The 19,524-nt window shown below is 39.1% G+C and overlaps 1 protein-coding gene across 1 annotated transcript in view; it reads right to left on the bottom strand.

Moving 5' to 3' along the window:
• The window catches only part of MAP4K3 (mitogen-activated protein kinase kinase kinase kinase 3), a 192,940-nt gene extending 174,201 nt beyond the window's left edge, over window positions 1–18,739 (bottom strand). The window contains exons 1-3 of the mRNA XM_029938550.1: window positions 18,644–18,739; window positions 17,380–17,466; window positions 10,633–10,699 (exon numbers count right to left, since the gene is read on the bottom strand). Coding sequence (XP_029794410.1) covers window positions 10,633–10,699; window positions 17,380–17,466; window positions 18,644–18,739 — 250 coding nt within the window. The remainder of the gene's footprint in view (window positions 1–10,632; window positions 10,700–17,379; window positions 17,467–18,643) is intronic.
• Window positions 18,740–19,524: the final 785 nt, after the last annotated feature.

Raw genomic sequence — 19,524 nt, 5'->3', positions numbered from 1 at the left:
GCTTCTCCCTCCTTCAAGAAGATGAGGGGTGCCTGGATGGCTCAGTCGGTTAAGCATCCAACTTCTGCTCAGGTCATGATCTCACAGTTCATGAATTCGAGCCCCACATCAGGCTCCAGGTCTGACAGCTCAGAGCCTGGAGTCTGCTTCGAATTCTGTGTGTCTCTGTCTCTCTCCGCCCCTCCTCCACTTGCAGTCTGTGTCTCTTTCTCTCTCTCAAAAATAAAATAAAACATTAAAAAAAAAAAAAAGATGAAGCTTAACCCCGTTAAGTATGGAGCTGAGTTTGGTGATTTGTTTTCAGAGAGCACAACATGGAAAGGTGGGAATAAAGAACTTTATAATACAGAAACCTAGAAAATAGTACCACCGCCGGGTGATAAAAGGTTAACATCACTATTGATAAGTCACATTAACAGCAAGGATACTTCTTTATCCTCTCCAAAATTCATAACCCAGTCTAACCATGAGAAAAACACCAGACAAATCTAAATTGAGAAACACACCGCAAAATACCTGATCAGCACTCCCCAGAACTGTCAACGTCATCAAAAACAAAAAAAGTCTGAAACTGTCAGACCAGAAAATTCTGCTTAAAGAGACATGATGAGTAAATGTACTGTGCTATCCTGCAGGGATCCTGGGACAGGAAAAGGACATTAGGGGAAAACTAGTGCATCCAAATAAACTGTGGAGTTTGGTTAAGAGCAATGTACCAGTGTTGCTTCCTCAGTTGTAACAAATGTTCCACGGTGAAATAAGACATTAACAAAAGGGGGAAAACTGGGTCAGAGGTACACAGAAATTCTCCACTATCTTTGTGATTTATTTTATAAATCTAAACTTATTCTGAAGTAAAGCTTTTTTTTTAATCTTAACTAAACAAATTATTTAATTTTCTTTAAATGTTACAAGTTTAAAAAGGGGATTTAAATCTTGGCTAATAAAAAGGTATTTGTCTCCCAAAACAACTGATCATATCTGATAAATAATTTCTGACAATGTTGCTAAAAAATTAGACCCCATAAGGTTAGTTTCCAGACTTTTCTAAGAACTACCAAGATAAGTTAAATCAGATTTTTAAAATACTTTGTCTTAGACTCTTATAAAACACAGCCTAATTAAATTTCATACCTTTTATACAATCACTCTCTATAGAAGTTGTTATAGAAATATTCTTTAAATTTTCATTCAAATATTGCATTATAATATGACAGAAACAGCTAAAGATATCTCAGCACAAACATTTTAAACCTACAGTGAAAATAGCAACTTTGCCCAGCAATTAACCAAAACATTCAATTTTGGTTTTTGAAGAAAAAAAGTTTGTCAAACCTCATATAACCACAGTTTACTGAGGGAAAAAAAATCTCAACATCCCAAATCAAAACATGTTACTCCAGTGCATTAGCAAATCAACTTACTTCAGTTGTGTTAGCAAATCAATGTCACAGCCCTGACCAGAAACAGGAGACCTCATAAGAAAAAGGTCAACACAATGACTGAGATAAAAATGACAATGACTGACATTACTGTTCAAACTGAGTGACATTCAAAAACCCTAACTAACTGTGTATGTAGCCTGTTTCTGCAAAAGGCTTTATTTATAGTCTCTACTTGATGCTCTCTGACAGTCTGGGGTTTGAGTTTTTACTGAAGGGAGAGAGGGTGGTAGAGCATGAGATGCGCAAGAAACAGAAAAGGAAAAGATGAACCAGTTTTAATAAGGACACTGTCCATCTGGTGTATCACTCAGTGCCTTCAAGGCGTTCTTACTGCCATCAACTTTGTCACCTCCTAAGAATGACATGGAGAGAAAGGGGTACACGGGACGGTGAGAGATAAGTCATCTATTCCTGAGGCACTGGAAGGATAACAGGAAACCAAAAATGGATTTTTAAGGATGTACAACATGTTGAAAGAATACTCTGTAACAAAATTAGTGGGTAATCTTTATCTCTATTCACTGCATTCTTCTTACCGGTTTCAACTAAAAAAATATTCAGTAACTTATAATACCAAACCTTTTCCTAAACACTGTAACTTCCACAAACATGTGTACTTATAGGTCTTTTATGTCATATTTCATTCATTCTTTTAAACATCATGCCTCAAAGGAAAGCCTGAAACCATGAATCTTGAATTCCTTGGATATTAAAAGTAAAGAGGAAGTTAGATGAAAGCTTTTCTTCCTTTGAAAACTAAAGCACAAAAGACGTCCCTTATTTAGGCTCCCATCATTATTGGAGAATTCTTGTTCTCATGGGGGCCCTTTCCTTCTTCATCTCCCTAGGGTCCTTTCAAATCTGCTAGTCTACCACTTCGGGGGTGAGACGAAGGGAGTAACGGGACAACACCTTTCTACTTAAATATATTATCTCAATCAATTTGTTCAAAAAAAACTTCGGTGGTTAATCTGAGTCACATCATTACCATTCACTCTTGGACTGGAACAAAAGATTCCAGATACTCTGAAACTCCAGATGAGGATTCACGTCCACCCTACACCACACCCACCTACTCTCCATGGGACTAAGTGGTCTCTGCCATTACGCAGCTCATTATCTACACTTTGGCTCAAACATCTTCAATGGTTCCCTTATTTCTATCGTATTTAATTTGTATCCTGGAGATAGTTTCTCAAGACGTATTTTGGTCTCCACTACCTCTCTACAGCAGAGCACAGGAACTGACTACAAAGCACAGGTTCCAGAGTAAAGACTGTTTCAAATCCCTGTTTTACCACTTACTAGATGTATGACACTGGGCCTATTCTGGACCTTTCTTTTTGTGCCCCAGCTTCCACATCTATAAAAAGGAAATAACAACAATGCCTACCTCGTAATGCTGTGAGGAGGATTAAAATGAGAATACCTGTAAAGTGCTTACATAAAACCACACCTGATACAAAGAAGTACTTCACAAATGTTCGTGCATGACCCCTTCTTGCTTAGTTCTCCCCCAGCAGCAACCCTCTCCACTCTGCAATATCCATGTCCACCATGAGGCCGTTCCACTTCATCCATCTAAATCCAAACCACACTTCATGGCCCATGTTGCTAAGTGAGAGAAGGCAGTGTGAAAAATCAGCAGACCTTTGATTCCAATTATATGACATTCTGGAAAAGCCAAAACTATGGAGACAACAAAAAGATCAGTGGTTGTCAGAGGTTGGAGAGGGGATTAGGGAGAAGAAGCAGTCTCAGGTAATTTTCTGGGCAGTGAAAATACTCTGTATGATACCATAATGATACATATCTAATGCATTTGTCCGAACGCATAGAATGTACAACACCAAGAGTGAGCCCTAATGTAAACTTAACTGAAGTTCATTAACGTAATGGACTGTAGTTAATAATAATGGATCAGGAGTGCCTGGGTGGCTCAGCTGGCTAAGCATCTGACTTCAGGTCAGGCATCTCATGGCTCAGCTCATAGTTCAAGCCCCGCATTTGGCTCTCTGCAGTCAGCTCAGAGCCCACTTCATGTCCTGCCTCCCTCTCTCTCTTTGCCCGTCCCCAGCTCATGCTCAAAAAAACAAACAAAGCAAATAATAATAATAATAATAATAATGGATCAATACTGCTTTGTTAATTTTAACAAAGGTATCACACTAATGCAAGATATTAATAGGGATATACAGGAACTCTGTACTTTTTGCTCAATTTTTCTGTAAACCTAAAACTAACTGAGTCCACAAAAAATATAAGTAAAACCCTGGGTACCAATAAATGAAGGGAAATAGAAAACCATTGTTGAGGCTTCCAACAATAGTGGGATAAGGATAAAAATAGAAGGGATGGAGAAGGGGAAAAATCGACCTCGACAAACTAGATGTTTGGGGCTTAAAATTATTTGAGGACGGGGCCCCTGGCTAGGTCAGTTAAGCATCTATAACTCAGGTCTTGAGCTAGTAGTCTGTGAGCTCCAGCCCTGAGTCGGGCTCTGCACTGACAGCACAGAGACTGCTTTGAATCCTGTTTCCCTCTCTCTCTGACCCTCCCCTGTTTGTGCTCTCACAAAAATAAATAAAACTTTAAAGTAAATAAGTAAAATAAAATTACTTGAGGACAGATGAACAGATCTTGGGACAACTCAAAACAATACATTGGAACAGAAACTTCTGAATAAAACTAGGACCTGCAAAGGATTCAGTAAAGTGAACAGAAAAACAAAAAAACAAAAAACAGAAAAAATAAAACAAGCAACCCCCAAGCACAAGAGGAGGATCACAGCCTGTCTCTGCTTGGGCTTGTACAGGGAGAAAGAAAAATGTCCCTTAAGAATGCAAAACCAAGAGCCCAGCTGCTCCCTGGGTTTGGGGTTCAAATGTGCATTATCCATAAGGTATGGGGGATTTAAACAGAGAAATTAACATAGATATCAGCCCCAGGCCGAAGAGACTCCTGAGGTTCCTGGAAGAAGCAAAAGCAAAAGCAAAACTGTTTTGGAAAGACATCCCCACAATTTGAGCCACAAAAATATTCTTACAGAAAAAATGAAGAATTCAGAATTTAAATAAAAATCTACCAAGAGTGAGTCAGCAAATACAACAACAAACAGCAAGACTTAAACACCCTCAAAATTTGAAAAGAGAGAATGGTAATTTGAAAGAGAATATTAAGTATGTAAAAATGATCAGTTAGAAAAAGGAATCAGAAACAAGAAACAATGTAAAAAAACTATGTAAAAATAATACACAGACTTGAAAAGTAATAAAACAGAGCTTCAGGAAATACAACTATTATAACTTAAAAATGCAATGGAATCTGCTATGGACTGAACTGTGCCCGCCCCACATATACCGAATTGTAAGTTGAAGCCCTAACCCCCAAAGTGATGGTGTTGGGAGATTAGGTTTGGATGCGGTGTGAGGGTGGGGCCCCTCACAAAGAGATTAGTGTCTAGAGATACTCCCTCCTTCTCTACCTTGTGAGCACAGTGAGAAGGTGGCCATCTATAAACTAGAACAGAGCTCTCTCCAGAAACCAACTGTGCTGGCACATTCTGATCTTGGACTTCAAGCCTCCAGAACTGTGAGAAAATAAATTTTGTTGTTTAAGCCACCCAGTCTATGATATTTTGTTTTGGCAGCCTGAACTAAGACAGAATCCAGCTGACCAGATATGAAGAAGTCTGAACATCAAAATAAAGGATTGTGATGAATTAGAATCCAATGAATAAAATAAAAATCCATAAGCCAAAAAATAAATAAATGGAGAAGTGAAAGCTCTTCATCACAACAGAATGTCAACTAACAAATGCAGAAGTTGTTAACGGGGTTAAAAAGCACTCTTATGCAGCCACAATAGGAATAACTCAAGTAAGATTCACCAATGGATGCTAAAACTAATGGATGCAAGTTAGATAAGGGAAGGAGATGCTATACAGTCTCAAAATATCTCCCTACAAATTATTTATTAATCACAAAAGAAAAAAGTAACTTTATACTGAAGAAACTTGACAGCTCCATGTTAACCAAGTGATCAAAACTAATAATAATGAGACAAGTCAGCATCACATGCCTCCTGATATTATTCACAGAGGACAAGACATTACATACATTTCTGCCCAAAATGCACATTCAGCAAAATAAATGAAAAATGTCAGTCTCTAGAAAGGCAAAGAAAGGCTAAAAAACTATTCTAGATTAAAAGAGAAGGAAGTGTCTTGGAAACTAAAAGCGACATATGATCCTGGACTGGTTTCTGGAGTCAGGAGAAAATAATATTATGGATAGCATTAGGACCATGGGTAGAAATCTGAATACAAAGTCCAGAAATCAGATCTCAAAAGTATTGTATTAATATTAAATTTTTCTGATTTTGATAACTGTACTGTTGTTTTAAGTGAATATATTTAGAGAAATATATATTGAATGCTTATGAGTAAAGGAGCATGTCTGCAACCTAACTTCAAATGGTTCAGATAAAAAAATAACATGTATAAATAGAAAGAGAAAACTTGATAAAGCAAATGTGGCAGTGTTAACCACTGTTGAATGTGGGTATGGGTATAAAAGAGTTCTTTGTATTATTCTTGCAATTTTCCTATGAGTTCAAATTATTTCCCCCCAAAAAAGGATTTTAAGTTTATTTATTTTGAGAGAGAGCACATGAAGGAGACAGGGACAGAGAGAAAGAGAGGGAGAGAGTCCCAAGCAGGGTCCAAGCTGCTCCATCTCACAAACCAGGAGATCATGACCTGAGCCCAAATCACAAGTTGGCTGCTTAACCAACTGAGTCACCCAGGTGCCCAAAAAAAGGATTTTTAAAAAGCAACAGATTATACACAGACACAATCAAAGATACTATATAGATGAGCCACAATACAAGATAAGATATAGAATAAAGAATTGGAAAAATCATGACTTTACGGGACATGGTGAAATAAACAGATAAAGCATACGAAGGAGCTCTAAAGGGAAACAACAGAGAGACGGGTTAGAAATAACAGTCAAAGATATACCAGCTCAGGATTTTCCAGGACGGAAGAAATATGCTACTCCTTATAGAGAAACAACAAATATTTGTATTCAAATCCACATTTAAAAAACATCAATGTGAAAACTGCAGGACACCAGAGTAAAAAATAAATAAATAAATAATTTTTCCAGACGTTAAAAGTCAATCAGGAAGAAAAGATAGCTACAAGAAACAACAATTGACAATAAACATTTTTCTATCATTTTATTTTATGACAACAGACTTCTTAAAAACAGCAACAGGTAACCAGAAGACAACAGAATATCTTCAATGCTCTGAGACAAAATAACTGTCAACTTAGAGTTCTATATACTAAATCATTATTTAATTTTTGTTTGTTTGTTTGTTTTATTTATTTTTGATACTGGAGAGACAGAGCATGAGAGGGGGAGGGGCAGAGAGAGAAGGAGACACAGAACCGGAAGCAGGCTCCAGGCTCTGAGCTAGCTGTCAGCACAGAGCCCAATGCGGGGCTCGAACCCACGACCGTGAGATCTAGACCTGAGCTGAAGCCGGAGGCTTAACTGACTGAGCCACCCAGGTGCCCCTAAATCATTATTTAAAAGTAAGGATACAATAATGACATGTCTGAGTGGGGGAAACAGTGAGTTCACCTTACACAGTCCATCCATTGAAAGCAAAAGAGACAAAGAAATAAAGAGGGAAGGAAGGAAGGAAGGAAGGAAGGAAGGAAGGACGGACAGACAGACCCTACCACATAGTGCTCACTGGGAAGAACACTGAACCCACACATGAATACAAGAAACAATGGTGGGCAACGAAATTGAAAACACATATAGGTAAATGTAAAGAAGAACTGTCCATATAAAATAATGTTAATAACTACTAATCAGGAAGATATAAAATAATATAAAACCAAAATAAGAGACAATACAAAAAGGCAGCAATTGAATTACGTATTCTGAAGTCCATGTATGAACCAGAAAGAGAACAGAAATGTTGAGTAACCTGATTATGTCTGTTAAAATTTTAAGATAATCACCAAAAGTATAAAAATAAAATGTTTAACTGTGAATTCAATGCGGGGAGGGGATAAAGGAAAATTCAATCAATACCATCCAAATAGTGAACAAAACAGGCTAGAAAGACAAGACTGACTGGCCCTAATGAATTTGGAAAACGTTATACTACAAATCAAGTAAGTTCATATCCTTCAGCTGGCATTCATCTGTCTGTATGTTATGTATATGAAACGTTATCTATCGCATTTCCCAATATGGACCCTTACTTTAGTCAGAATGGCTCTCTGTAACCTCTGGCCACTTTGGAGGCACAGCAGTATTTTTATCCAGATTTACTCATATGGCTCCCCACACAGTTCTCTACAAATACAAACCCAGTGTTTCTTCCAGGAAGTCTTTACTGATTAACCCCGGATCATCTTACCCTTAAACTGAACTTCTATAGAATTTATGATACATCGTTGCTTTTTTAATTGTTAAAACACTGCCTTAGGAATGTTCCTTAGATGTTCCACTTAGGCATATTTTGTTTCCTCAGTCTGAGCATAAGCTCCTCAAAATCAGAAAGAAATTTTTTAGAATCTCCTCAACAATCTGGCACAGTGTTGTTGATTATTCACTTAAGGATGAAGTACACTTTAAATTATTTTTCTTTAATAAGTTCAAAATTTATGAAATCTGCAAAATATGCACACATAAACACTTATCTCATATATAAAAATATCTCATATTTTTAAAGACTTTGTTTTAATCTTCAGATAAGAAAGCTCAAGTGAACAGATTATTTTATATAGTCATTTCCCGTTTTCTTTCCACTTTTGCCAATTTTAAAAGGAGTCCACATGCTCAGAACTAAAATGCACAAGGTCAAGTGAAAGGAAGTCAGACATTACTAATACAAGGAAGATTTTAATAAAAACTGAAAATGTGTCCCACATTCGGTTACTGCACCATCTTGAAGAAATATTACTTAGTAGTTATCTTTTACTACACTGTTAGTAGAAAAGACTAGGGATAAAATTTAGAAGTTAAATATGAAAAGAAAGGTAAAATACTGACAAGATAAAGGTCTAATAAATGGAGAAAAATAACATACTCATAGATCAGAAGACTCAATGCTGTTAAGATCACAAATGTCCACAAATCTGAGCTGCGGCACCTACCGAATCCCAGTAAAATCCCAGAAGGCCACCTATACGATCAAACATCACAAAATTATGCACAAAGAAATGAAAAAAATGAGAGTATGCAAAAAGCAGTGAAATCTAAGGTCTAGTGAATCACACTGTGCCAACCAAGCTACCAGTTTTGATAATACACTATCGTCACAGAACGATGTCACTACTGGGGGAAGCTAAGTGTTGGGTACACAAGACCTCTTTGTACTCTTTTTGTAACTTCCTGTGAGTTCATTATGATTTCAAAACAAAGAGTTAAAACAAAATCCCAGCAGGCCTTTTTATATAATTTGAAAGGCAATTCTAAATTCACATGGAAAAAACAAAGGACTTAGACAGTTTTGAAAAAAATAGAACATAGTTGGAAGACTCACTACCTGAATCCAAGACTATCCATACAACTATGGTCAGCTCAACAGAACACAGCAGAGGCCACAATGTCCCCACACACGTGTCGTCAAAGGTGCTAAGCCAATTCACTTGTGACTCATTCAAACGAAGTTCAACAAGAGCTTTTACGTGACAGAAATCAGATGAGTGACTGCCACGGGAGAGGGCGATGTGACGCTGGGAAGGGGCACGAGGGAACTGAAGTTAAGGAAATGTTCTGTCTTAATAAGGGTGTGGGTTCTGCAGTTGTATGTACGTTAAAACTCTTCTAACTGAAACACTAAGATCTAACCATTTCACCGTAAGTACACTATAATTTTACCTTAGAAATATATAACAGCATAAATGCTTTGTAAATATTTGTTAAAAAAAAAACAGAAGAAAATACATCAAAATATTCAGTATTTATCTCTTGGGAATTAGATCATTTTAAAATTATTTTTTAAAAATGCGTATCATAATGTATATGAGAATAAAACAAATATTTTAAAATATATGCCACAATGAAAATATCTAGTCCATATTCTACTTTTCCAATAATTCCTACGTTAGTTACTGTCGAAATCTGTAGCACTGTTCAAAAGGAAGACAGATCTTTGCAGGTCCTCCATAACCCCTCAGGAAGAACTGAAAGAAAGGTACTGACTTGTATCAACTTCCATTAGTCTTAAAGACACTGCTAAAGAATTGTTATACTCCGCAGAAAAAGGAAAAGTCACGATTAGTGTTTCTTCAGAGAAACCACCGCCAAAAAAAAAAAAAAACCCCACAATGAAATCTCACAGATACCTATTTTCTTTTTTTTTTTTTTTTAATGTCTTTATTTTATTTTGAGAGACACAGCAGAGAGCGAGCAGGGGAGGGGCAGAGAGAAAGGGAGACACAGGATCTGAGCAAGCTCCAGGCTCTGGGTTGTCAGCACAGAGCCCGACGCCGGGCTCGAACCCATGGACTGAGTGAGATCATGACCTAAGCCGGAAGTCGGATGCTTAACCAACTGAGCCACCCAGGTGCCCCCACAGATACCTATTTTCTAGTAAAAGATCCCTACTTCCATCCAAGCTCCTCCCTCTCAACTTTACTGTCCTTATAACTGACACCATTCTCCCACTACTAATGTGTTCAAACAACTATCTTATGTGCTCCTCAGTCAGGCTTAAAATTTTGAAGTCCTGAGGCACAATCAGAGCATGCAACTCTAGATATCAGGGTCATGAGTTCGAGCCCCACAATGGACATGGAGCCTCCTTAAAATTAAAAAAGATTTTTCTGAGGTCCTCTTTCAATCCTTTCTTCACCCTCACATTTCTTCTCAAAGCCCCATCACGTCTCTTCAGGAGGCTTCTCTTCAGCTCCTTTCCATTCTTTACCACTTCTCACCTTGCCCGCTCCATCACCACGTACCTCGCCCTTAGCTTACCCCCATATAATATTCCAGCACAATTCTGTGAATCCCTCAGAGTCCCGGGGATTCTTGCTTGAGGGTTTGAAAGGTCAAAATGACTTTCATAATAATATGAAAATGTTATTTGCCCCTTTTACTGTATTGACATTTGCACTAATAGAGCAAAAGCAATGGTGACAAACTGCCGGTACCTTGGCACAAATCGAAGCAGTGGTCCCACAGTGTACTACCAGTCCCCACACTCTCCACTGCCATGCACTCAAAAGGAAAACAAAACACCAGTTTCACTTAAGAACGCCTTTATTCAAGCATAAACATTGTTAATTTTATTAATTCTTAACTCTTAATACAAGTCATTTTAAGAATCTATTTGATGATATCCACAAAACACTTCAACTGCTTATCAAAGTACAATGGTTGTCTCAAAGAACAGCACGTGTGATTTTGAGTTGCAAACTGAACTAGCCATGGTTTTTCCACAGAACACCATTTTTATTCAAAAGAACTGACTAGCGGTCATTCATGCTTAGATATTTGACATTTTATTGAAAATGAACTAATGAATGTCACTTCAATGAAAAAAACCAACAGTATTTATTGCAAGAGATACATTCAGTACTTTCAAAGAGAAATTTTTATCTTGGAAAACTTCTGTCCACCATCAGTACTTCAAAACCTTTCTGTCGATGGGGCGCTGGGTGGCTCGGCCAGGTGAGCGTTTCACTCCTGACTCTGGCTCAAGTCACGAGCTCTGGGTTTGTGGGTTCAAGCCTCACATCAGTCTCTGTGCTGATGAGGAGCCTGCTTGGGATTCTCTCTCTCTGCCCCCTCCCCGCTTTCTCAATAAATAAACTTAAAAAACAAAAAACTTTTCTGCCAAGAGGAATGATGATTTTTGACCTTGTATAATAAGATACGGAAACTTTGGTAAGATCAGGATAACTGTTAATCTCTATTGTCTAAGTAACAAATGCGTGACATTAAAAATCACACATGGGTTTAAAAAAAAAAAAGATCCATTTAAGTCCAAGAGAGATGTTTAACATAACAGTAAGAAAGGTTCATTGATATGGTCCCGAATTCCACATAAGAACTAACTTTTAAGAAGGTACAAACTGTCAAGTTGTGGGAAAGTATTAGAGGAAAATACCCACAATTATCTGAAAAGGCTATTAAAATATTCTCCTTTCCCAAATACGTATGAGACCAGATTTTCTTTATACATGTCAACAAAACAAAATATTCCAATAGAATAAATGAAGAAGAATTGAGAATCTGTTTTCTATTTAACCAAATATTAAAGAGACTTGCAAAATGTACAACAACGTCCCTCTCCCCACTAAATTTTTGTTAGGAAATATGGTTATTTTTCATTAAAATGTCATTTATGTGGCATGCAATAAGTTTATTATTCTTTTTAACAAATAGTTATTTTTTTAAAACTCAGTTATGTATAACTCCTAAAGTAGTCAATAGCAATAGATAGAACATAAAGTACTTTGGGGTTCTCAGTAACTTTTAGAGCATAAAGGGGTCTGACACTAAAAAGTTAAGAATCACAGACTCTATTTAGCAGGTACTCCCATCTCTCCTCGCTGACCCATTCTCTTCACGACTGCCAGAATAACCTTGAGCACTTTCAACATTACTCCTTGTACAGAAACCTTCAGAGCTCCCAATGTCCTAGCACTTCTTATCTAAATAACTTTATCTAGCTTCCAAGAAATTTAAAATTGGCCCTCCCCCTTATCTAGCAAATCTTATTTCTCCATGCTCCCCAACACAAGCCTGCCATGTTAGTCAGTCCTCTCTTCAAGTCCCCAAGCCTTTACCCCTCTAGCTCACACACACGCGGGAATACCAATGCCCCCATTCCCTCTTCTCTCTCCCTGCCCTTCCCAGCTACCTAAACCTAAGCCATTCTTACCAACCAGAGGGCAAAAAGGACAGTGCCTAGAATGTTAGGCTTTAAAGGATGTAGTCTACAGGCAACGTGGAGAAGATTTTTTGAGCAGGAGAAGGTAGATGACCATCTCAAACTGCTAACAAGACTTCAATCGAACAAAATAAATGTCTTATTTAAATGTAACTAAAATTCACAGTCAAATCTAAATTTCCTCTACAGAGCTGAAGGACTAAGATAAGTAATGCATTGTCACACTAGGAATCCAGACCCATAATCTCAGGTCAAAGCAGCTTGGAACTCTGAAACGTGGCATCTTCCAGGAAAGAAAGAAAAAAAGACTGAAAAAGCTAAAGCAGAAAACAAGCATGCTTCATCTCTTGAATCTAAAGACTTTGGTACTGGTGAACAAAATCCTTTCCTAAAAGCCCAATTTAATTCTATTAAAAAACAAACCAGTACGTAACAGCTACATATACTCACCAGTCGCAAAATGTCTTTAGTTTAAAATGGCAAGAGTATTTTCATATGCACATAATAGGTATGACCATTGCTTAATACGCAAAAGATACTCGCATTAAGCCTGCTGATTTCATTTAGACCTAATAATAATCCACAGTATATAATTCATTCTGTACCCACTACTGCCAGAACTTAAGTTCACCCAATGCCACCTTCTCCGCACAACCTGCCGTGATTTCTCCCAACCAGAAACAACGACCTCCTTTCTCTAAACTCGTGTAGCATATGGTTTGTGACCTGTGTCAGTCCATTTATTCCACAAATATGTACGAAGAGTCTAATATGTGTCAGGCACTGGGACACAGTACTGAACAAAACAAAACCACGAGCTTTCTGGATTTACACTGTAGTAGAAAGAGAAAGGAAATACACAACTAAATAAATAGAAGGTGACAAACATAATAAAAATGAAAATCAGGAAAAGAGCACAGGGTGAATCTTCTATAAAGCTTACAGAACTTCAAGTTCAGGCTCCCTCACTTGCCTCTGTGAGTGCTGAGAATTAATGGGACATGCAGAATCGTGTAGGAGGTGACCAGTGGCAAACAGGATGCTGACAGGGAGCATTTTATGAGAGCACTTCTGAGTAAATGCCTAAGGAGATCTCAGAAAAGGATCTGACTCTAAGGTTACAGCATTTTGTTGGGACATCTTTTCTCATTCGAAATATTCACTTTTATACCAAATTTTTAAATTTTAATTTATTTACTTAATGAAGGCCCCCAAAACTGTATGAACTTCAGGCCCTATAAAATCTGGATGCATCCCTGCTAAAGACAGAAAGTTAAGAGTTGGGTGGAGTGCCTGAGTGGCTCAGTCAGTTACGCACTGGACTTCAGCTCAGGTCATGATTGCGCTGTTCATGAGTTTGAGCCTTGCGCCCGGCTTGCTGCTATTGGTGCAGAACTCACTTCGGATCCTCAGTCCCTCTCTCTCTCTGCCCCTCCCCTATTCGGACTCTATCAAAACTAATAACATTTAAAAAAATGAGAATGGGGTGCTGTTTCCTATAAGGTGGTAAGGAAAAGACATGTTAAAATGTGACGTGTAAGCTGAAACCCAAGGGAAATGAAGAAGCAAACCATACAGCTTTTGGGGGAGGGCAGAAATCAGGTCCAGAACAGCAAGTGCAAAAACCCTGAGGCAGAAGCATGAGAGCCAGGGTAGGTTAGGACAGCAGCAAGAGAAATATGTAATAAATAATACCAGAAGCAATTAATGATAACAGGCACACTGTGGAAGGCACAGTCCTAAACAGTTTTCTAAGCATCACTACTTCACAGCCGAGTAAACTGAGGCACAGAAAAAAGGATTAAGTAATTGGCTAAGGGCAATTACAAACCAGGCAGTCTGACTCCAGAACCCAGCTCTTGAACCACGTTACTAAGCTACAGAGAAGTCGGTTGTCCAGATCCTGGAGTGTCTAGACAATCTCTCAGCCAGTAAGAGATTTAATTTGATAGAAAAGAAGAAATCAAAAAGGTTTTGAACTCCAAACTCTGAAAGCTAAAAGTAGGTACACATTTTATGTCCCTATAATACCAAGCGCCAAGTCTGGCATTTTTGCTACTCTACTCACAGTCCCTAACCCACTTCCTTTCATAGTATTGCTATTCAGTGTAGGATGCTTGTTGAATGTACTCTCAAAAGCCAACTACCAACTATTTGGTCTCAATACAAAATAAGGTATTAAATGTTCTGTCACGAGTAAATATACATACATATTAAATCTTAGAGGTAAGTACCACCTTTAGGGAATCGGATCCATATCAAAGTCAGATAACCTGGGTTTTTTGTTGTTGTTTTTTTTTAAAGCTCTCAAGAAAAATGAGCCCACAATCTGTCCCACTGTCACTTTCCATCTTAATAACTACTGACGCTGGAAAATTCTACCTTAATTTACATAAATACTCAAACGACCTTTCTGAAGTTTAGGATCATTTCCTCAGGTCCCCCCAGACTTTGTCCTCCATGAAAGTAAAAAATAAGCATAGCTTCAGACAATCAGGTTTTATTTTCCTTCAGATATTCTTTTCTCCGTGCTTAAGGTATTCATGTTCCTCAAAAGAAGTTAGGTTTCAGAACTGAGTTTTCCAATCTTATAAACACGGACTATAATGAAAGAAGTAGTCTTTGAGGATACTAATCAGAACACCTTGAAAGACAGCTACAAACAAGCTAACAATTCACTATGTGCTTCAACAAATGAATTTTTCCAGTTTCACTGCCCAATCTTCCATTTTTCTCTTATCAGCTTTCATAGAGACTCCGTCTGTTTACACAGACTACCATGTGAACGCTACTTTGATGCTTAGCAACAGCGCAGCCTCTGCTTCACAGGGAATGGCTTCCCAACATACACTGATAAAATCAGTATCAACATCTCTAAAGCATGTTCTCTACAGGACACTGATTCCAAGGGCAGGCAATATGTATTACACAGAAAAAGAATGCCACGGTCAAGTAAGTTTGGAGTTTGCTGAGTTAAGCAACATATTTCACAGGTTTCTTTAACACAGGACATCTCAGTATTTAGTATACTGATGGTAACGCTTTCTCTGGAGCATCCCAGACATATTTTGGGAAATGCCTACAAAGTCCTGTCCAGAACAGATGATTCTAAGGCCCCATGCCTCAGCAAACTGTCAACACTGGGGTTTCTGACAAAAGGTGGGACACAAGGAAAGGCCCATCTGGAGGCAGATGTGTTCTGTGAAGAGGTCAGGTGGGGACACTGGGCTAGAGCTCAGGAGAAAGCACGAGCTGGAGACCTATTTGGGAGCCGTTCACAGGAATCAAGCTTAAGCATGACACTAGGCAAGATACTTCCTTAGAAACACAGTAAGACTGGTCCTTCAAACATCCTTGCCTTACCCTATCTCCAGCTTTCATATCTTCTGCTTCTCTCTAGCAATAAATCTAGAAAAACAATAGGACATGGTATAGGAATAAAACTAATTAAACTGAAAAAAGACCTGCATGTGAAAATCCTATTAATGTTGATAAACGCTGATAATGTGCTCTGGTAAACTACCTAATTCCTCCAAAAGAACTCTTTGAAATGACAAACCTATGGCATTCATTCTTTTCTTTTTCTAAATGTAATGAATGCTATAAGGCATCCCTCAAAAAAAAAAAAAAAACACCCATACATACATTAAACCTACAAATGTCAGAGGGTTTCGTGGACCTCCTGAGGCCCAACCACTGAGCTCTCTAGTTGTCAACTCCTAGGTCCCTGGGGAACCGCTGCTATTAAATACTTCATTTCACAGATCAAGTCCATAGAGTTACAGGACATTTAAAAGCATGACTTTTTTAAAAACTATATTTTCATGTACTTTAAGACAGTGCAGAGAAAATGTATACTTGTACTTTTTGGCCTAGAAAAAATGAAAACTTATTTGTCGGGTAAAGCTCAAGTCACTTATCTAACACCATAAACAGAAAGGCATATGACGGTAACACCTTCACAACAAAACAGCTGAAAGGCTACATGATTTTACAAGGCCACACAACTAACAAATTCCAGAACTTCCACATTCTACTTCAGTGCTTTTGAACTAAACCATGCCATTATATTAGGCAGGGCACAGTTTTAAAATAAAAATCCCTTGAAGCACCCACCTTCTAAGAATGACTATAAATAATTAAGTCTCTAACTTATTTATTTAATCTGATATTTCCATTTTTAGCACCTAAACACTGACAAATTAAGGAACACATTATACACACTGGCTTTTGAAAACAAACCCTCTAATGTACTCCTCTTCGATGAACACAACTTGCATAATTAAGAAAAATCTAAAACAGCAAAACAAATACAAAAAAACCTGTTATCTTTATATGTGGACATGATTACAGACAAAAATACAAACAGCGTAAGCCTTGGGTGATTTAGCAAGCAGGGGGTTTGAGGCCAAAAACCACACGGAGTTTCTCTGCTTTGGGCCCCTGGCATGGGAAAAGTCTGGCGCGGGGATCAAGCATCTATTATGTGATGTTCACTTGGCAGACTCTACAAAAACAATGAGGCCTGGCCGAACAGCAGCAGTTAGGTATTCCAACTACTACTTGAAGATCCGCTCTAACAGAGGATGGCTACAACGCATATGCTGAACTAAAAGGTGTGCCTTAATTTCCCCTCTGGAAATTCCGTAATATGTTCTCTGCCCATATCCTTGCTCTTTAGCTGCAATACTGCTATTGTTAAGAATGCAGTCTCTAGGGGCGCCTGGGTGGCTCAGTCGGTTAAGCGCCCAACTCCGGCTCAGGTCATGATCTCACAGTTCGTGGGTTCGAGCCCTGCGTCAGGCTCTGTGCTGACAGCTCAGAGCCTGGAGCCTGCTTCGGATTCTGTGTCTCCCCCTTTCTCTGCCCCTTCCATGCTCATGCTCTGTCTCTCTCTTTCTCTCAAAAAAAAAAAATTAACATTAAAAAAATAATAAAAATAAGTTAAAAAAAGAATGCAGTCTCTAAAGGACAAGGTTCAAATTGTGGCTTTGCCACTTACCCACTTTGGCAAGTCAATGCAACTTCCCTGTGCCTCCGTTTCCTCAAATGCAAAACAGTTAATAACAGCACCCATTTCATAGGGTTGCTGTAAGGAGCAAGTAAATTAATACATAGAAAAATCTTACAGCAGTGCCTAGCAAATAATAAACTCTCCACAAATGTTAGTTCTCATTAGCATGACTTTAAACAGAGGACAAGAGTAATCAACTTATACCTGTATTGCACTTAGATGTCCTTCGGAAATTACAGGCCTTAATTTTTTTTTTTTTTTTTTTTTTACCTTTTGATCATGTGGCTTAACTATCAGCTGCTTTCTCTAAATACAGTAAATACATGGCTAATCATTCTTGAAAAGAACTTACTGTACACACTGTCACCTAAGTCTTACACACTGGTGAAGTTTTAGTTGATTTTTCAACGGAATATAACTAGACTCCCCTAACCAGCTCTAACCTACTCAACTTTCATAATCACACCAATTCCAAAACATAGTCAATGGTCATTCTCACCTGGACTATTGCAATGGCTGCCTAACTGTTCTTTCCCCGCCAATCTCTGCTGCAATAAGGTAGACCTTTTAAAAGTACAAATCTAATTTTACTCTTCTACTTAACACCCTACCACAGCTCCCCACTGTCCTAGAGAAAAATCTGACCACCTTATGAGGCTGGTATGATCTAGGGCCACCCCCCTTCTGGGCTGCTCAGGCCATTCAGGCCTTTCAAATCCTTACCCTGTTCCTTGGGGCCTCAAGGCTTCGCAGATTATGTACTTTTACGTGGCATAATCTTCTCTCCCCATTGCTCCCGACTGCCCAAAGGAGATCAGGTCCTCCTGTTACAGGCTCTCATAACCCTAATCCTAATCCTCTTTTCTCTTGGGGAGCACAAAATAAAATGGCAATAAAATAATTATCTAAGTGGTTGTTTAATGTTCTTGGCCCACCCAAAAAGTAAACAAACTCCCAGTAAGATTTAAGAATATGTCTATCTTTTCCCTCTACAACCCAAGTGCTTCGATGCCCAGTACTGTACAGAGAAGAGGTGTGCACAAAACACCTGTATTATCTCATGAGAAAAACTGATGAGACCGGTGATGAGGGAAACCAAATCATCCACAAAAGGAGAGTAATGCGGAATCCTCGCTGCCCTGAGTTGGCATTGGTGGGCAAAATAAAGTTAAGACGAAACTTTCCAAAGTAAAATTAAGTTTCTCTGTGCATCCTCTGATGTTATGTGAAACAAGAGCTGTCCTTCAGTCACCAGTAAGAGGATACACAACTGAATCAAGACTGCTGCCACATTTGGCACTATCCGCTTCTTGGCAGTCTCTTCGAGGCCAAGAGTCGAGCTGGCCATGGAAGGGTGATTTATCTCCACGTTTAGAAGGGGTCCCTCTACAACAGGAGTGCTGGACGATTAATGGACTTTGAATTCTAACGCAGTCAAACCAGTACCCTTCCTGAGTATTCAATTCGCTTTAAAAAAAAATAAAAAACCTGAATCTTCTGGGTCACTGACAAAACCAAGTTTAATAAGGCACCACAGTCTAATTCGGAGAATTAGACAAAGTTGCTTTTTTCCTCCAAACTGGGGGGAAAAAAATTATACTAACTAGATCTATTTTACAGACCAAAGTCATTACTTGGAAGATTAAAAGAAACTGGTATGCGGATGCTAAGACTCTTGGCCAGGGGTGGGGGGCCGTGGGTGGAGGTTGCCCAGTATAGTAACTACCGCCTGGTCCGGTGGGCAGCAGTGCCCAACCCGCAACGGCCAGTCCCAGGTCCGTCTGATGGACACAGGTTTGACATACGCCAACCCCCCCCGCCGTCTGGATCGTCGCTCTGCCCCTGCCAATGCAGCAAACGGCCAGACCCTCTCCGCGCTGTATTGAGCAGAGCGGCCCGCTCGCGTCCAGCCCTAGCCGGGCACTGCGCGTCCAAGGGAGGGTACAGGTAAGGGCTCGGAGGTCTCGGGGTGACGCTTTTGGCCCTTTGTTCGTTCCAAGGTAGCAGAGCCCCCCGGGCGCCCGCTCCTCCTCCGCCTCCCCCACTGCTCCCCGGGCGCCCGCGCCTCCGGTGGAGGGACAGCGCGGACGCGGGCGCCAAGGCGGCAGCGGCGGCGCCCCCTCCCTCCCCGCG

The sequence above is a fragment of the Suricata suricatta genome, chromosome 4, assembly GCF_006229205.1.
Source record: "Suricata suricatta isolate VVHF042 chromosome 4, meerkat_22Aug2017_6uvM2_HiC, whole genome shotgun sequence".
Taxonomy (NCBI): Eukaryota; Metazoa; Chordata; class Mammalia; order Carnivora; family Herpestidae; genus Suricata; species Suricata suricatta.
The sequence above is the reverse complement of the archived record's forward strand: the minus strand, read 5'-3'. Positions and strand labels throughout refer to the sequence as shown.